This window comes from Crocodylus porosus, unplaced genomic scaffold (genome assembly GCF_001723895.1).
Source record: "Crocodylus porosus isolate Cpor-Errol unplaced genomic scaffold, CroPor_comp1, whole genome shotgun sequence".
NCBI lineage: Eukaryota > Metazoa > Chordata > Crocodylia > Crocodylidae > Crocodylus > Crocodylus porosus.
Genome location: NW_017728947.1, coordinates 107,992,033 through 108,011,514, shown reverse-complemented (window position 1 = coordinate 108,011,514; position 19,482 = coordinate 107,992,033). Strand labels below are relative to the sequence as shown.

The following is a 19,482-nucleotide window of genomic DNA, read 5'->3' as shown; positions in this document are numbered from 1 at the left end:
CGTGTTGGTTGCCCCTAAGCATGCAGTCCCCTGCTGGCCCCTCCTGGATGTGTGCCAGCATAATTTTCTTAAACAGCTTGCCTAGGATTGAGGTAAGACTAACTGGCCTATGGTTTCCCAGGTCCTCCTTCCTCCCCTTTTTGAAGATGGGAACCACACTGGCCCTCTTCCAGTCCTCTGGGACCACACCAGAGCACCACGAGTGCTCATAAAGCTGTGCCAGGGGTCCTGCAATGACCTTGGCCAATTCCTTTAGGACTCTAGGGTGGAGATCGTCCGGGCCGACTGACTTGAATACGTCCAGCCCCTCCAGAAGCTCCCTAACTAGTTCCTCGCTAACCTTTGGCCCAAGTGTACCTTCCCTGGGGCCCGAGGGGGGCCCAGCAGGGAGGTGGCTGTTCTGGTCCCTACTTAGGAAGACAGAGGCAAAGAAATCGTTAAACATGTTAGCTTTGCCGTCTGGTGTGATGACCAAATTTCCCAACACGCCCTGCCAAGGGCCCCACATTACCTGGGACCTTCTTTTTGCCCCCTATGTATTTAAAAAAGGACTTCTTATTGTCCTTAATCTGAGAAGCTAGGTTATTGCACAGGTGGAGAAAATTTGGGATTTCTTCTTACCTATTAGAAAAAGGTATACGTGCTTCACAATACTCAAAAGCATTTTTCACACTTTCATGAAGCTTTAAATTTATTGTTAATTTTAGTTGTGATTCTTCTTCCTTCAATTGGTAAAATCCCAAAATTGGTGGGACAGGCACCTGGGGAAAACAGATTCATTTTAGGAATAATTTTCTAGAGGTTTGCTATAAGCTACTTGAACAGGAAGTAAATAATTTTAATTTAAATGACATATTTATGTTAACGAGTGTACATTTTAATAGCACTGCAAGGCAGCCTCTTCATGCAGCTTGAGCTACATGGAGCAGTGGTGTGCTAGAAATGGCTTTAGGCAGTGTATGCTTGTTCTACAGCCTAGAGAAAAGATTTTTTTATTCCTAAGGAAGCTCATTCAGAAACTCAAAGACTACAGAAAGGGGAAGGTTATTACCTGGGAAGTATAGTAGCATAAGTCGAACAAATCTGAAGGAGGAGTGAAAGGAAACTTGTAAGGCCCACTGAATGCAGAGTCATCCATTCCATCAACACTACTAGCAGTAAGAATTGCAGAGTCGAGGGAGGTCACACAGGGATGGACCAGGATATCTTGGAGTGGAGAGCCATTGGCAGGGAGGTTCACGCTGATAGTTACATTTGATGCAGCTCCTTCTAAATCACACTGGGGAAAAAAAAAACAAAGTCCAGAAACTGTGTTGCCTAGGACCAGTTCCAAAATCCAAACCAGATATTTGAAAATGAAAGAGGCATTAAAAGCCTGCTGACAAATTTGAAGTAGCTTGAATTTGAGAAGCAACAGAAACATGGTCAAATGTGGGCCCTTTTCTCAATTTCAGAGCTTCCTTTGATACTGCCCTAAGGATTATTAACAAAGATTTGTTAAACTGATATACAGTCTCTAGATGCAATGGCAAACACAGTAACTGATATTATACCACGAACTGCGTATAAACACATTCAATAGTTAGTCATCCATTTAATTCAGCTATTCCTACATGTGTTTTATAGATCCAAACATGCTGTTAATGGCAACAGAGATATCTCATCAGCTACATCACAGAGAGAACCTGCTGTGCCACCTATTGTCTAGTTCACTTGTTGTGCTACCTCAGCAAAGCATGATTATACTAGTACTTTTATGTATCCACTCTCAAAAATGACCCAGAAACGATCCCCATGGACAGCAGGAAGTTCTCTAGCAAGGGAAGACTCACCAGTACCATTGGTAGGAAATAACCTCAACTCTTCAGGAGCAATATGTTTAGGTCAGGCTCCCTGCGAGATGAGCATACCACCAGCTACTGCTAATAATTAAATTATTGCCATGCACTGCACTGGGATTTCTCTCTCCTTATAAAACAATAGCAGCTAAAAAGTTGTTCATGAAAGTAATGTCAGACAATTCCTCAGCACACCCTATAACGAAGAGAAGACAATACAACCACAAGATTCAGTTTTAAAAGGACACACTGTAACATGCTTATCATACATTTTGATTGACTTACGTTTCCCCATTATTGGTAATAAAAATTGAACACCTACGAAAGCTACTCAAAAGAATTCTAAAACTGTTTTATTTTTCCAGATTCCTGATCTTGCTAAATCTAATAGCATCGCATATGCTAAGAGGAGCAGAAGAACTTGGGGGTCTTTAGGAGGAGGCTAGACATGCATCTGGTTGGGCTCATCTAACCCCAGCGCTCTTTCCTGCCCAGGGCAGGTGATTGATGAACTATTGAGATTGAGGTCCCTTTCGACCCTACCATCTATGAATCTATGAAATGAGAGAGAGGTAAGATTTAATTTAAAAACTGAGTTTTTTTTTAAGTACTAAGGTTATTAAAATAACCTTTTAATATTAAAGAATTCTGATTCATTAACCATAATATTAGTTGAAGTAAAGTTGGCATATCAGCACAACTCCCCAGCCATTATCCTTATATAAATACACTTTATGAAATTATTTCTTATGAAAATAATGTCCTGTGAAATAGGATGAGGTTCCTACTAGAAGAGAGCGCCAGTTATAGATCCAAAAATAGTGATCAAAAAATGCACAACACATGCAAGAAAGTAACAGTAAGCCAAACTCTTTACTCTGATCTAAAGCATTAATTTAATAAATATCTTCTCTGATACACTCTTAGACATTAACACTCTTTTATGTTTGACTGCCTGTATGCCAAGATAAAATGAGCTGAATTTCTACTTTTTTTCCCCTAGCGCATTCATGTGTTAAATAGGTCAGGAAGATTTGTCCTAGAAATATCCTCACCTTGCAAGTTACAGTTCCATAAACCTGCCACGTGTCTGCAATATCCCTTTTGTCATATTGCATGGACTTGACTTTTTCAGTGATGCAAACATTAACCTGAGGTTTGCCTTTGTACGTGCTCACTCTCCACACTGGTTGCTTTTGTGTGTGGTTGGTGGAAGCAATCTGGGTGCTATCTAACAAGCCATTCAAATTAGTGTCTAACAGGGTGCCAAGTGGACAGGCTTGCATCAACAAATTTGGAAGCTGGCCTACTTTGGCATTTATCTCAGCTTCGTTATTCTGACTGGAGTTAATGAAGACCAGCAGTCCTGACAAGATAGCAAATGCTTGTGAGATTCCACTAATGTTAATGAGGGGAGGGTGCGGCTTCAAGGACTGTTCAACTAAGGGAAGACAAACATATAGCAATCCGCTTTTCTGAAAGGCAAGGACAGGCCAGAGATCTCCACCTCCCACAGGAAGTGCATACACTGAAGTCTTGTTGATTCGAGAACAGCTATCTCGATGGTCCACAAAGTTCTTGTCCTCATCCGTCAGCCTAAGCTCAAAAAGCAAAGCCTTCAGAAAGACGCTGTCCTCTGGCAAAGTTACATAGCTTGTTCCATTGAAGGTTTTGGCTCGTTTTTCAACAGTGGGGTAACGCCTGCAATACAGAAGTAGAAATGAATTAGTTTTACTCCTGTTCCCCTGAGCAGAACTCAAAACAGGCTCGTTTCCTGATTTGTATAGGCTGAACTATAATGTTGTGCAAATGGGGCCAGGTGCTGCTCCAGGGATGCAGGATTAGAACCTACATAATTACAAATATTATTTTGCATATACTTGAGATCCTTAGAGATGGCTGGATTGTTACTGGAAACTTGGAACAAAAGTAAAAACTGACTAGTGAATGTCATTATGCATGTGTGTATGTATATATACACATAATATATATTTAATATTCTAGGTATAATATTTTCTGCTACAAACATATATAAAAACTATACAAAACAAGCATTAATAACTTCAATCCAGCAGATTTCAAAACCTGAACATTTCCAGGACACTAGATCCTACTGAAGACTAATATTCAGACAAGCTTCAGAAAAAACAACAGGGAATAAAGACGCAAATCAAATAAAAGTGAATTTATACATGACCAGTGCAACATTTCTGTTACCATTACAGTTACAATATTTTGAAGATGGCAGAGGAACTCTACTGCATAATATCAATGTTAGTTATAAAAATGTAGTTTTTGAACTGGTATGTCTCTATGGAGTTTTATAATTCTGTAATCCCAAAACTACAGTCAAATTAAAATCTATAGAGCAGTGATTATTAATTTAATATTAATGTTAATTAGCAATTAATTAGCAACTTTTGCCTTAATATACAAAGGTTTTGAAATACACACAGGTTCAGATTTTCCAATGAAACTGTGCTCGTCTGTCAGCCTAAATTTAAAAAGCAATGCCTTCAGAAAGAACTCTTGGTTCACAGATGATACCTTTTATTAGGCCAACTAAAAAAAAAAAATTACAAACAAAATATCTCTTTCTGCAAGCTTTTGGGCACACATGCCCTTGCTCAGGCTTAGGGAAAATAAAGATGGTAAAAAAATCCCCATAGGCAGAAAATATTTATTTTGCAGAAAATATTTATTTTCTAGCAAATATTTATTGTCTACATATGGGGGACTTTTTACCACCTTTATTTTCCCCGAGGAAGGTCGTGTGAATCTGAAAGCTTGCAGAAAAAGGGTTTTTTTTTGCAATTTCTTAGTTGGTTTAATAAAAGGTATCATCTCTGAACTGTACTGAATTAGTATTGCAGACCTCTGCTTTCATCCACTCCCCTACTTCTTTTCTCCAGGTTCCACCATTTTTCCTTTTGTCCCAAACCTGCAGTTTCCTCCTCTTATTTTTGGAGAACTTCAGTCCTCTCCAATCAGAAAGGATACTAGGAAAGAGGCAAAAATGCTGTCCCAGCAAAAAAAGAGCAGCTTGTCATATCTGATACTCTTCTATTTTTTGATGCCTTTCCTCCATATATATTTAGGGTCCTGCACAATTCTTCCAAGGAAAATGCCTTTGATTTAAAACTGCTCCATTTCTAAATACCTGAAAAACAGTTTCCGATGCATACAAATCTTGAGAAATCATTTTTCTTTAAAAAAATACTGTACAGTTATAGAAAGATGCTAAAGCTAAAATTGACATTTTAAAAATATATTTTCAGTTCACTTAGCTCATTTGCCAGTGTGTTTGAGTCACTTTCAGTGTTTCTCCAGTTATTCAGACACCACAGTTACTCTTTTACTGAAAAGACCCTCTTTCATATCAAACGGAAGAACAGGAAAAGTCACTTTTTTTTTTAAAAAAAAAAAGAAGAGATAAAAGCTTTTTCTTTTTTGACTACTTCATCAGAAACTGTAGATTTTCAGATTTCGTTTCTAAAATGTCAGGGTGACAGTCTGTCTGAATAAAATCACCTAACTGGCATCATGTTAGTTTGGTATCTGAACCCTGTATGGCTATAAATTTCATTTTGATTTCTAGGTCAAAGTTGCCAGTGGCATTTGAGATTTAAAAAAGGATTCTTTCATTTGGTTACGACAGACAACCCAGACCTGCAACGAGCAACACGCAAGAAGCCTCGCAGACCTACACAAGACCGCCCGAGTCGGCAGGGCTCTATTCAGGCACAAGGGTCTGGCCTGCGGGATCGCAGCTTGTAAGACTGGGGCAGAAATGACTGCTCAGGATCAATCTTTTTCTTGTGTGAAGATGGACTGTCAAGGCAGCGTGTGCACAATGTGATGACTCCCTGGGGAAGCGAGGACACTGCTTCCTTTCAATGGGTTTGGCTTCACTGGCGTGTGACATAAGAATGGGGCTGACCGTTTTGGCAGGCGTGCAACCATCTAGCCCTGCGTCCTTGCCGAGTGCCATTCCGATCCCCTTACCCTGCCTCATCTGCTGCTCTGCTTTTTGCCTACCTCCCTGTGCTCTCTGCCCCATCTACTGCTCTGCTTTCTGCCTCTTGCCCTATCTGCCACTGTGCCGCCTGTCCCTCCCGGATTGGCCATATGTCACCCCCAGGGGCTGCCCGGGCCAATGCAGAATTTTTTTCCCCTCATTTCAGGCAGGGAAAAGTGACTGCAGTTACTTCACTTACTGTGGGTTAGGAGAGGGCAGACCGAAGGCTTACACCGGATCAGATGATGTGTGCTCCGAAATGGGAACTCCTCCTTTCTCTGTTTACCTGCATAAGCGTTTGGTCTGTCCCAGCCCAGGTCTAAGCAGGACAGTGTAGTCAGGCAAGGCAGAGCTGAGTTTTAGTTACCGAGTCTCTGCCACCAACCACCACAAGCAAACAGCACGCTGCTTTCCGCTTGTCCCTCGTCTTGCCAAGAGCAAGGTCATGTTTAACATGTGGGGTTCATTGACCGCACTGGTAACCACTAAACACAGCGCTAGTTAACTGTGTTAGTTTACTGTCGAATTCGGTAACACTTAACATGGCATTAGCTAATCCTAGTAGTTAGCTGCTTAACATGGTGTTAGTTGTTTATTGCGATAACACGTTTAATACAATGAACCATTTAATACAGTAACACACTGAACACAATTAGTTAACTCTTAGTTAACTGTTTAACACAGTAACGTGCTCAACGTGGCATCACTTGACCACAGTAGCCACGCCAGCTGTAGCTGCTGAACACTGCGCTAGTTAGCCATGCTAGTTAAGTATTGAACACCGTGCTACTTAGCTGCTGAACGCTACGCTAGTTAGCCACGCTAGTTACCGGCTGAACGCTGTGCTAGTTAGCCGTTGAGTCCCATAACACATTTCACACGGTATCAATCGCGCTGGTTAACCGGTGACCCCGGTGTTGTAACCGTCTGGCACGAGGACAGTCAGACACGTGACGCGGGGCTCCCCCTGTCAGGGGCCCGGGACCGCCCGGGACACCACTGTCCCCCCCAGTTTCACGTGTTCGCAGCCAGGCACGAGTTACGCCCCCGCTCGGTGACCGCCGACACGGCGCGGGGGGAGCGCTGGCAACGCCCGCGCGGGAGCTGCCCCTTCTCCTGCGGGCCCGGCGGCCTCACCTGGAGAAAAGCCGGACGGCGGCGGCCCCGGGCTGCAGCCGGACGAGCCACAGCCCCCTCAGCGCCATGGCGGGGGGCGAGGCAGGGGGCGGGGCGAGGCCCCTTTCCGGCTGTCAGCGGGCAGGGGGCGGGGCGAGGCCCGTTTCCGGCGCTGTCAGCGGGCGGGGGGCGGAGTGAGGTTCGTTTCCGGCGCTGTCAGCTGGAGAGGGGCGGGGTCGGGTTCGGGCGCGGCTGCGTGAGGAGTGGGCGCCGCCATGGCCGCCACGGCCGAGCTGTTCGAGGTGGGGCCGCGCGGGGCCGGGGGGTCCCCAGAAACGCCCCACTGTCAGTTGTGGGGCCGGGCCTGGGCAGGGGCAGAGCCGGCTAGGCCCGGGGATGGGCGAGGGCCAGGAGGGCGGCCCTGCAGGGTCCTGCTCAGGCCTAGTCGTTCCCTTCGAGGGGAACAGCGATAAGTCTCCCTTAGAGGCAGAGGCGGCTGGGAGAGGAGTAGCTCGTCTGCTGGGACGAAAGAAAAGCCGACGGGGGTGAGGGCGAGGGGGTCAAAGCCAGTGCCTCAAGGTGGGGGATGCTGAGCAGAGCACAGCAGACAGCATCCACCAGCCCTCGGACAGGCCTAAGGAGGCCCTGGACACGGCCCGGAGACAGCCTTTTTTAGGCCATGTAACATGTCCAATGTATCCTCGTGTCAAATGGTTAATGACTGCGGAGGTCAACGGTTCACTAGCGCGATTCATACCGTGTGAGATGTGTTACGGTTGTCAGTAGCTAGCTAACGTGGCGAACTGGTGCTGTGCTCGGTGGCTAAAGGCATAGTCACAATACCAGGAGGTTTACAGTTGAACTAGTGCTGTGTTTTGGTGCAGATGTTTAAGTCTGTGAAATGGGGGGATGTGGGAAATCCAGTATCGCAACAGTACGTAAGTTTAAACATTTGCAGTTGAACATACATACTGGTGGTCTATAGTTTTGGTTTGGAGTAAAAATAACAATGTAGCAATTGTAGGAGCGACTGTAAGAAGGCTAGAAAGTGGAAGAGTGAAAGGAAATGCCTTTCTTTATATGTTGATCCAGATTTTGCACGTCATCAATTTCCCCCACCTGCGTTTCTTTCACCAAGAACCAAAGATAATAAATATAGTTGTAATACTACAGAAATTGCCAAGGAGATTCAAGGACTGGTGTAGTACATTATTGCTTTTTTAACTGACTTGGGAAAATGAGATTAGATTTTTAGGGGGATACCCATTTCAAATATTATTCTTGTGAACAGCCTCCCATGTACAATAATGAACAATATGATGTACAATATGATATCGCTGAGTCAAATAAATGCGTAACAGGGAGAGTTATAGGCTTATAACAAGTGCTGCGGAGGGGGACGCTAAGCGGAGCATACCAGAGAGTGCCCCCTGGCCCTTGAATGAGGCCAAGGAGCCAGTGGACACTGCCCAGTTAAACTGCCTGGAGACATGATCCGGTGAGTACAGGATAACAGCCCTGTGTGTCCTCCCACCAGATCCTCCTTCTGGGGCAGACAGTTGGCCAGCTTGGCTAGCACCAGGAGGAGGTTGACCAGGAGGTCTCGGTGCTTGAGGGGGCTGTGGATGGAGTGGATAAACAAAAAGGCACGGGGAGTCATGCAGCAGAGGAGACAGTGAAGGGGTTGAGCCCAGGAAGGGTCAGATTGGTATGGACTGGAGGGTTTTGCCTTCCTCAGCAGGGACATGCCTCTTCTTGAGTGCACCTTAACAACCCTCGTGGTGGCAGGACACTGATGGCTTTGTCCCCCTGCTTTGCCTGTGGCTGGTGCAGGTGTTTTTTTGGGCAATATGCCTTGTAGTTGTGCAGCAGGGTTGATTTTAGTTTTAGGAACAGGTTAGACAAGGATTTGGATGGCAGGGGGTTGCACTCGAGTTTTGGAGGTCCCTTCTCCCACCCTCCTTTATTATGATTTAGTGAAATGGGATAGCACAGCAAAAGAGATCTGATGCAGACTGGACTCTTTGGATGCTGCTACAATGCTAATATTGTATTTTTTCAGGTTTCCTAACCATAGTGGCTGAGCACCTCACAATCTTTAACTTGGTTATCTTCACAGTGCCACTCTGCAAGAGGGAAGTATCGTTATCCTCATTTTAATGGATACAAAACCAGTGCATAGAAAAGCTTAGTGACGTGCTCAGGGTAATGCAGTAAGTCTATAGCAGAGCAGGAAATCAAACCTAGGTGTCCAGTTTTCACTATTGCTGTAACCATTGAACCAATAAAGAAATAGTCTGTAGTGCACCTTACTTTGCTATTGCATGGACATGAACTAACATCAGCAGATGCAAATGTTACTGTAGTTGCTGGTAGTCCACAGAAATAGTCAATCTGTTCTTTGACTCTAAGGTCCTATCAGTATTATTTAGTTTAAATATATTTGTTAATCCTTATTGTTTTGCGTCCACGTTATAATATTGGTTTTATAGCATAGGTTTAATGCTAACATAGTTTTTTTTTGCCTGTGAGACTGAAAAAAAAAAAGTGGTATTAAAAACAGCTCAGTAACTGCTTTCATGTTAGAGCTGTTAAAGAGCCATATTTTGGCTCCCCTCATAGTCCATAGTTGTGCCTGGAGTAAATGGTTGTCCCGCAGTGTGGTGACAGTAAGGATCTATTTTGTAGGGTGGTTTGGCCACTAACTTAGGAATTATCTTAGTGCTTTGAGTAGGAATAAAACAGATCAGTCTGGCATTTTCTACCACACCACAGGTGTTGTCTACACTACAAAGTGCAGTTGGTTGTTACGTGACCCTATGGGGATGTAGTTGGAAATTGTAGTGGAGTTAAGGCCTTTAGACTACATCCCAGGATTGAAACACTTGTTAAAATACAATCTCTCTCTCTCTCTGTCTTTTTTTTTCGTGAAGGCAAAAAAGTTAATATATTGTGATTTATTACATACATGGTTGCTGGAGAAAACCCAGAAACAACTTAAGGCTTGGTAACAAAAAAACTGTTGTGATGAATGTAGGTAAAGGAAGATGATTTGTTGCTAGGTTTGAGGGGGGAGCTATGTTTAACACCTGCTTTCTGTTTGATTATGTGCGTTGTGTTGGGCAGGATGACATAGAAATTGATATACCAGGTATGTCTTACAGATTCCATTCATTCTGAGAAAACAGATTTCAGCAATGGTTGTACAAGTGGGTTTTAATGTGAATTGCTCAGTTCAGCCATTTACAGCTGAAGCAGGTAATAAAGTCCTTGGGTCTGGCTCATCATGTATCTCATAAAATGTGGTTTTGATTGAATAGATAGGGTCAAATTCATTCCTCTACTTTTGGAGGGAGGGAAATTCAAAAGTGTACAAAAACCAACTATTAGAGCTCATTTAAAAACACTAAAGGAGATTAGGTGTTTAAAAATTACTTTTCCAATAACTTATTTTCAGCAGTATTTGCAGTAGTAAAGTAAATTTAAATGCAAATGTTTAAGTCTGTTAAATGGGGAAAGATTGCAAATAAATTATTGCAGTAGTACATAAGGTTAAAAATTTGCAGTTGAACATACAAATTTGTGATCTGTGGTTTAGGTTTGCATTGTCAGTACAGTAAAATAACGATGTAGCAATTTTAGGAGCTACAGTAAGAATGCTAGAACTGGAAGAGTGAGAGAAAATGCCTGTTACTTTACGTGTTGGTCAATATTTTGCACATAATCAATTTCTCCCGCACATGTGTCTTTCACAAAGGACCAAGTAGAGGGAAATGTAGTTGTAATACTACAGAAATTGTCAAGGAGATTCAAGGATGGGTCTAGTACATCATTGCTCTTTTAACTGACTTGGAAAAATCTGATTAGATTTTTAGGGTGATACCATTTAAAATATTACTCGTGAAAACAGCCTTCCATGTGCAATAATGAACCTGAAGTCATTTGATAGTGTTTGTGGTCATGAATCATATGTGCTCTATACCAGGGTGGCTCAGCCCCTGGCCCATGGGCCAGATGTGGCCTGGGGCACTGTGTCATCTGGACCATGGGGGTCTCCATGGGTCCAGAAATTTGGTGACGAGGGGGCTTGCTTCCAAATTTCCTGTCCTGTTGAGAGCCCTTGGACCTATGGACTGACCAATACCAGTGTGCAAAGCCAGGCAGGGGTGATGCTGGGCCCCAGGGACCAGCCCCTGTGTGGAGATTTGGAGAAAAGGCTCTATCCTGGCAAGATGGCGGTGGTGCTAGCCCCCCAGGACCCAATCCTAGTGGGAGGGGGTCATCCCAGGGCCCAGTTCTGGAATGCAGGTGAGAGAGGGAGCAGTGCCGGGGCTCCTGGGGACCAGTTCCAGTAGGAGGAGGTGGTGTTAGGTCCTCCCAATGCCAAGGCCCAGTCCCAGTGCAGAGGGCTGTGAGGGGATGGTGCCTGGCTCCAGAATCTGATCCTGGCATGGAGGGCTCATCCAGTCGCTGATTGGCTCTGGGCTGCTGCTTTGGCCAGTGTACCCAAAAGGTTGGGCACCACTGCTCTATACTGATGTTTATTATACACTGAAATACTCTTGGCAGGACAGATGTATTGAAGCCCAGGTATGCTGCAGTGAAACTGTAGCATTTACATTTTGTGCTCATGTGTCAGGCCACACACATTCTGTACAAATAGCTTGTTTTAACAAAATAGCATCCAGGCATATGGCTGGAAAAAAACCTTTAAAATGATTTGTCTGTCTTGTTTAGACTTTAAGAGTTATTAAGAAAGGAGCTGCTTCTCTTGTGCACTGCCGAGTTAGTCAGTGCTTAACAAATAGTATACATGTTTGAAGTGAACAGCTCCATGAACGCACCTTTATTCATATTATTCTAACTTTTTTTTTTTAATTCTTATTTTTTCAAACACTAAATATTATAAGCTAATAAACTTGTGAAGGAAATCATTAATGCTGAGGGACACAGAAATGGTAGGATCAATTAAATAAACTGTCTGTTCCAACCTCATCACTTTGCATATGCTGCCTAAAAGTCACATTGCAAAGTCATTATACTAAAATGAAAAGAAGAAATAGTTCTAGGTGCACACAGATATAACATTTGAAGCAAGTCAAATTGTAATGGAGTTTGTAACATTTTCTTTGGTGTGACTCGTCTGGAATACTGTACCCCATTCTGAATGCCACATACCTTTAAGAAGTAGTGGTAACTGAACTGTAAGCTATTTAGGCAAAAGATCATGGCCTGTTGTTTCTTTTAGAAGTGCCTAGCACACTTAAGTTCTCTCATTTTCCTTTAAATGAATGAAAAAAATAAGTGTAGAGAAGAGCAACGAGCATGGCTAGAGGTTGGAGGTTTTAATTTAAACAACGATGAAGAAAATGCCCTATGCTTAAAATGGGAAAATCTTTAATATGAAAATGTAATATTATAATTTACAACCCATTGGATGAATGCAAGAGGAAAGTTAGTTTGCATATTAGGGTGAGCTTTGACAGTAAGATTAATTTTTGAAGGAATTGTCTTAGGGATGTAAAATTCTAGTTACTAGTTGGAATTTTATAATTGGATTGGACAGAGCACTCATGTTTCCAGTGGGAAAAAAAACTGTTAGGAAGAAAAGTACACTGGTTGATTTGCTAGTATATCTCATTGCTACATTCCATGAAAAACTGGAGAAGTTTGGAGATATGGAACAGGTTACTTTCTTTGTTTTTGCTTAACTTAAACTAAGTTCGAGTTGTTAGAGACCATTTTATCAGGGTAAAAACTGTATGGTGGAAATAACCCTCTAAGTTCTGGGAAAGAATCCAGGTTCTCACTTCAATTCAAACTTGCTTTAACCTTTCCAATTTTGTGTAGACATTTACCTTGTAGTACAAGGGAACACCTTTTTATTGTCTGTCAGATGACATTTCAATATGTAAAGTATATTTGTCAGTATATTAAAATATATGTTTAGATGCTTCTTCTTTACCATTTCATAGATGGGTCTTATAGGATGGAACATTATAGCGGCCAATGTTCTGGGTTTTGCCATTTGAAGTTTTGCACTGGTGCCAGAATAGCTTTGATAGCGTGAACCACAGGAACCATTTTATTTCTTGTGAACTAGCAGATGAAAAGCAGGCTTTTCTAGCTGAAAGTATCAAATGTTTAAATTAGACTTTTCCTTCCTTTTTACTTCTGACTTAATTTTAGTGACTTTAAATCTCTTGGCAGTAGAACAATACAGTATTTCAAGTGAGGGAATGGATTATCCATATGTCCTTAAAGGGTAAAATTGTGCTCTTGAGTTTCAAGAGGCTATTGTCTGTTAGTAGCACTGAAGAGGAAATGATGACTAATGGAGTCATCAGACAAACTAATAATATTTTTTTCTATGTTTGTTTTGCTGGTAATGTAAAAAAATGCAAGTCAGGGTTCTTGATTTCACAATGAGGTCTCCATCATAAGAAAAACATTGCTGGGTGGAGAGATACCCTTTCTTCCTATTCACGGTTGCTTCACATCTCTGGCAGGTATGGCAGTTATGTGGGAACATGACATTAGTAAATTTTGAGTTGGTAGCTGTCTTTGCGTTGTGTCTTTTCCTTTTATGAAAGAGGTCACTGTAGTCTCTGGCCATGTGTAGGTGTTTGGTTTCTACCATGAGAATCCCAGTAGAAACTGAGCGTTACAAGCATTTGTTAAATTTCTCCTGCAGGAAACATGCCTGATTCAAGAGCAAGATCTTTCCCATTTAGTGTGGAAGAACTTGCTGGTGGGAAAATTTCTCCTGCAGGAAGGAATGCCCACATACTTTCCCAGTCTTTTTTGCTTTACTTTTACCATCCTTTTGCTTTCTTTTTTTCCTCTCTTCTGGAAATAAGGACAAGAGTCAGCCTCTTTACTTGCCATCAACAAGATTTTAGTAATCTGCAGACCATAGTTCAACAGTCTGAGCTAGTGGTTTGCTGTACTGTTCTTAGGATGGCTGACTTATAGCTTAATGTATAAACATGAAAGGTGACAGATGGTTATTGTCAAGATTATACTTGGTCTTTATCATCTTACACAGTGCTTTCATAACAATGTGTAAACAGCAACTTAATAAATTGCCTGCTTTAAAGAATCTTTATTCTGTGCCTAGGAGCCTTTTGTGGCAGACGAGTACATTGAACGCCTGGCATGGAGAACTCCTGGAGGAGGTTCCAGAGGTGGAGTAGAACCTTTCGATCCCAAAAGGTAAAATGCAAGTGTATAATAGGTGGGCTAGTATAATTAGAAATTGTTAAAAAGCTTTTACATGTTTAACAAAAAGGCTATATGTAGTATCATTGTTTATTTAAGGATGTCAGAAACTGGGAGAACAGTTATTTTATGACCACAAGCCAGGTCTTTAGTGAGCTTTCAGAACCCTATGGTGGGGTCATTTTTTCTTTTGGGCTTTTTGAATAGAAATTTCTTGGCCTATTGCTAGAGGTGCACCAGTACTTCAGTCCATATTGTGTTGGCAAAAGGAAAATTGACATTATCAGCAATCGGCTTTTTTGGCTGATGTGGCTGATTAATGTTGCCATCAACTGTGGTGTGCATGCGCGCGGACAGCCTGGCAGCTTGCAGAGCAGTGTCTGGCTGGTAAGTCTGTTGTGGGGAAGGAGCATGAGGGAAAGAAGGGGCCTGGTGGGGTGGCAGAGAGAAAGGCCCCTGCAGTGAGGGAGTGGGGCTGGGATGGCTCTTCCAGAGGGCATGGGGAAGGAGGGGGGTGACTGCTGCTGCTGCATGCACCCCAGGAGGTCATGGGGGGCATGTGCCCCCTGAATCTGTGTCCGGGGCAAGAGTGGGCTGCTGCTAGGGGCTGGGGCCAGGGGCAGCACAGGACTTTGGGGAAGCTGGGCTGCACCCAGGGAGTCAGTGACAGTGCTGAGAGCAGGGCTATGGGGGGGGGGGGGACTACAGCCACCCCAAAATTTTCCATAGCTCCCAGCACCGCTGCTGCCTCCCCCAGGAAGGGTTCAGCGGTGCCCCTAGCCCCAGCTGGTAGTGGCTTGCCCTGTTGAGGCCACCCACCCCCTAGCGTCTCCTGGACGAGCTGCAGCTCTGTTCCATGCCCTGCCCTAGCTGTGCAGCGCTTGCTGTATTCCCAGTGCCAGCCCCACTCTCTCCCTCACCATGGGGGCCTTGATATGCCCTCCCACCCCTTCCCCCACAGCAGACTTACCAGCTGGACGCTGTTCTCCATGCTGCTGGGCCACGTATCAGCAATCAGATTGGTATCGGCCAATATGGGTTGTTAAAAATCGTCCATTAGTATTAGCCCCAAAACTCTCTGTCGGTGCATCGCTACCTATAGCCTTGATACCTTTATTGCTTAATGAAGATGAAATGTTGGTTTGAGACGTGATCTTGCCTAACTAGCCCAGCCATTCTTGCTATGTATTGATAGTTTTGGTAAAGATTTTATATCGCATTTTTCTTAGAAGAAGTGCGACTGTATTAGTTTGGCAGCAGTATTGTAGCCTGTGAAGTTAGACTGAGGCGTGATAATTGCTTGTTGAATACATCTAAGCTTTGATGGGTTGAATGACTCTTGTGCTATCTCAGAACCTCTCGCAAAATATACTTGTCACATTGATCAACATGAGGAAGGCTGTGTTGTCTTGAGCAATCTAATTTCTAATATTTCAAAAAGAACTTGTGTTGGGGTTGGTCTTTCTGATTTGCATCTTAGAAATGCTGCTCTTCTTGGAGCCGTAAAATGACCGCATATTTGCATCCTTCAGAAGTGTGCAGTTTGTGGGGGGCAGGGAGAAGGTGCCTTCTTCCTTTTTTTTACTCGCAATTTAAAAGTTGTTGTTAGACACCAGAATAATATAGTCTTAGGGTTGGAGGGGACCTCAAGGGTCATCTGATCCAGTGCCCTGCACAAATGAGGGCTGCATTATTGATTGCTAAACCATCCCAGACAAATGTGTCTAGCCTCTTATGAAAACCTCTGATGAAGGAGACTCCATAGCTTTCCTGGGCAGCTTGTTCCATTGATATACCATTCTTGTGGTTAGGGATGTTCCCTGAGGTTTAATTTAGCTCTGTTTTGGTGCAGTTTAAACCCATTACTTCATGTCCTGCTCTCTGTGACCAAGGGGATCTGATATTTTTCCTTTTTTCTTTGTGGCAGTCTCTTGGTGGGGCAACCTCCTGCTCCATTCTTTCTCCTCCCCCCCCCACACACACTTAGTATCCTTTTGTTCAGATTAAGCACACGTGATTCTCTCAAGCCTTCCTTGTATAGCTTGCTTTCTAACTCTTTATCACTTTTGCCACTTGCCTCTGGATCCTTTGCAGTTTCTCATCATCATCTCTGGTTTCTCTGGTAGCCGGATGACTAACCTTGGGGCTTAGCTAAACTAACTTTAAATATATACTAAGGTAGGATGTGAGTTTAAAATATGCTGTTATTCTGGAATCAAAGTATCCACACACAGAATTATTCCTGAATAACTTAATTTGTAGACAAACTTTTACTCTTCAGAGGTAGATGTGTAAGTCAATAGACTTGTCATTAACAAGAACACTCCTGTAACAAAGAGAGCAACACCAGAGGTATCTTCAGCCATGCTGAAGGCGTATCGTTCTGAGGTTTTGTAACAAGGTGCTGTCGCTGGAATTTGCTTGGAATTCATCTTTCATGCCAGCCTCTAGGTCAGGGGTGGGCAAAATGACAGATCTGGTCATTAGCCAGACTCCATTTCCCACCAGCCCCTGCTCACATTGCTGTGGCTGGTTTCCATGGAGACCCCTGTAGCAGTGGCACCTGACAGTGCGGGGCCAGTATTTCCATGCAGACTGATCCCAGCGCACTGGCAGGGCATGCAGCAGGGTGAGGAGCTGCTGCAGGGCTGGGATCTTGCCAGAGTGGTGATAGTGTGGTCTGGAGCTGGGGCAGAGCTGTCATCTGCTGCTTGTGTTTCCCTGCCGGGGGTGTGCAAACAGTGGATTGCAGCTCTGCCCTGGTTGTGGACCACACTGCCATTGCTACAAGATCCCAGCTCCGGAGTAGCTCCCCGCCCTACCTCATGCCCTGCCAGCACTGCTGGGGCTGATCTTCATGGAAACCGGACACTTCCCAGGGGCTGCTGGGAAACAGAGTCAGCCACAGTCCTGATCCAGCTCATGGGCCAGACTTTGCCTGCCCCTGCTTTAGGTAGTGGGCAAGGCTTTATGTCCTGTGTGAATATTAGGCCTGAATTAAATATGAGCAACTACAGAATAATACAGCGCTCCCTCCCCTATGTCTATCGTTCTCATTGCCACTCCTCATTCCAGTCCAGTACAGTCACTACAGTATGCTGATATTTAATTCAATTTAATTTACTCTGTCGTGTATTTTAATGTATTGCTTTTTCTTTGAATTCCCTGATGCACATTCATATTTATCAGGGTATTTTTGAAAGTTCAAGACCTGAGACTGGAATAGTGCGGCATTTGGTACTGTGGTGGTAGTTTTCTTTTATAGCAAAGGGCATTCTGGTGGAGAATGGATGCATTTAATTTTTCCCTCCCTGTTTAGAACAGTAATGGTTGTAAATTTAAGTTTGGGAGAAAAGGTATTGTTTTCCTCCTTCATCCCGGAAACCCTGGAAATAAGCTTCATGTTTCACTCCAATCTGCCTGACTGTATGACCATATCAACTTGTATCAATTAGTAAACATTAGCTTGATATTTTTTGTTAAAATAAAGACCATTATCATACTCAGTTGTTTGATTTCTAGATTGAAATGTCCCACTGAAATGAATGGAAGCCATTCAAACCTCCCTGAGTTGTTTGAAAATCTTGTCATTATGTCACTGGAAATTTAGTCTGGTGAATGAGTGTCGCTGCATGCATGACAAGCAGGAAACTTTTTTTTACACCTTAATATTGGAAAGATGGCTTTGACATGCAAGTAATGTTTAAACTTGTGTAGCTTGCAGAGAGATGGCTCCATTGCTGCCTTTTTATGGCTTTGCTAAGCTGTAGCAAAGTGAAAGCAGTTCAGTCCTAGCAGCAGTAAATGCTGACATTCAAAACCCTGTGGGGTGTTTGCGATGCTGACAAAAAGCGTTTTTTTAATTCAGTTGCTTCTTAGACAACCTCTAAGCATCAACAGAGGCAGGGACTGTCTCCTCCTGGTGGCTAGAGACTGGCTTGGAGAGTGCTCCTTCCTTCTAGCAGCTTAGGCCAGTTAGAAGGGTTTCAGTTATATTGGGTACTTGATAGTTAAAGGCTGAAAAAGTGGATCTCTAAATAGTCTGGAATAGGGGTGGGCAAAATGGCAGCTCCAGGTGGCAGCTGGCCTCTGTTTCCCAGCAGCCTGTGCCTGCAGGGCTGGAGCTGTTTTCCATGGAGACCACAGCTGCTGTGCTGTCCCATAGAGACTGGCCCCAGCCAGTGGCTCTGGAGCCACTGGGATCTTGTGGTGGGGACAGCTTGGTTTGCGGTCAGGGCAGAGCTGCAATCTGCCATCTGCACACTCCAGGCAGGGGCGTGCAGGTAGCGGATCGTGGCTGTGCTCCAGCTTGGGACCATGTGGTCACTGCTGCAAGGAGCCAGGACAGAGCCACAAACTGCTGCCTGCATGCCCCTGCCCAGAGCATGCAGGTGGCAGATCACGACTCGGCCCTGGCCCTGGCCCAAGCTGCCCCTGCCGCAAGATCCCAGTGGCTCCAGTGCAGCCCCCTGCCCTGCCCTTCTACATGCCCTGCCAGTGCAGCTGGGGCCAGTGTCCATGACAACTCCAGCCTTGTGCTGTCACAGCGCCTCGTCTGGGGTCTCCATGAAGACTGGCCCCAGCCATGCAGGCAGGGGCTGCTGGGAAATGGAGTCCACTGCTGGCTGGATCCGGCCCATGGGCCAGACTTTGCCTGCTCCTGTTCTAGAAACAATACCCTGGAAAGAATCCCAGTTCCCTCTGCTACTTTAACATTGCCTGTGGATGTGAGATCCCCTGAACTTTCATACAGATTAATTTAGCTGGTTTAGTCATATGGGTATTCTAGTAACAATTTTATCTGCCTGGTATAACAAGAGACTGGGTTCTTGGAAGCATATTGGGTGAAGAGATGGGTGGGATAGCTGAGAAGGGGGAAAATAGAGTAATTGAGAGAGGGTTTTGCGAGGCAAGTGGAAGAAGAAAGGATAGACCAAATCTAAGGAAAGATTTAAAGTACACACTGTAGGGGGAAATGATATATGGGTATGGAGGAAAAGTTGAAATGAGACAGAAGGCAGTGCGGGAGAAAATCAGCATGCCTTCTAGAAGGAAAAAACAGGCAAGGCAAATCCAGAAAGGGAAATACATTTTAACAAAAGCAAGGTGAGAGAGCTAGTAAGTTGTATTTTGGGAAAAAAAATCCTTTAAAATAGGAATTAATTTAAAATGTAACAATGAAATATGGTATGTGTTGGATAATCCACAGTAGATTTAGTCATTAAAGCGGGGGAATGTAGTTGTTCAAATATGTGTGTGTGCATACCAGCCAATTGCCCCTCAAGAATG

At 43.9% G+C, this 19,482-nt stretch overlaps 2 protein-coding genes across 3 annotated transcripts in view; one reads left to right on the top strand and one right to left on the bottom strand.

The window, feature by feature from the left end:
* AP5M1 (adaptor related protein complex 5 mu 1 subunit) overlaps positions 1-7,083 on the bottom strand; it is a 13,289-nt gene extending 6,206 nt beyond the window's left edge. Inside the window, exons 1-4 of one of the 2 annotated variants that reach the window (XM_019550877.1) lie at positions 6,994-7,083; positions 2,894-3,539; positions 1,052-1,279; positions 622-761 (exon numbers count right to left, since the gene is read on the bottom strand). In XM_019550877.1, coding sequence (XP_019406422.1) covers positions 622-761; positions 1,052-1,279; positions 2,894-3,539; positions 6,994-7,061 — 1,082 coding nt within the window. In that variant the 5' untranslated portion in view covers positions 7,062-7,083. The remainder of the gene's footprint in view (positions 1-621; positions 762-1,051; positions 1,280-2,893; positions 3,540-6,993) is intronic. The other variant, XM_019550878.1, reaches the window with a different exon arrangement.
* Positions 7,084-7,187: 104 nt separating this feature from the next.
* Positions 7,188-19,482, top strand: part of EXOC5 (exocyst complex component 5) — a 42,553-nt gene continuing 30,258 nt past the window's right edge. The window contains exons 1-2 of the mRNA XM_019550876.1: positions 7,188-7,274; positions 14,093-14,187. Of these exons, the coding sequence (XP_019406421.1) occupies positions 7,248-7,274; positions 14,093-14,187 (122 nt within the window). The 5' untranslated portion in view covers positions 7,188-7,247. The remainder of the gene's footprint in view (positions 7,275-14,092; positions 14,188-19,482) is intronic.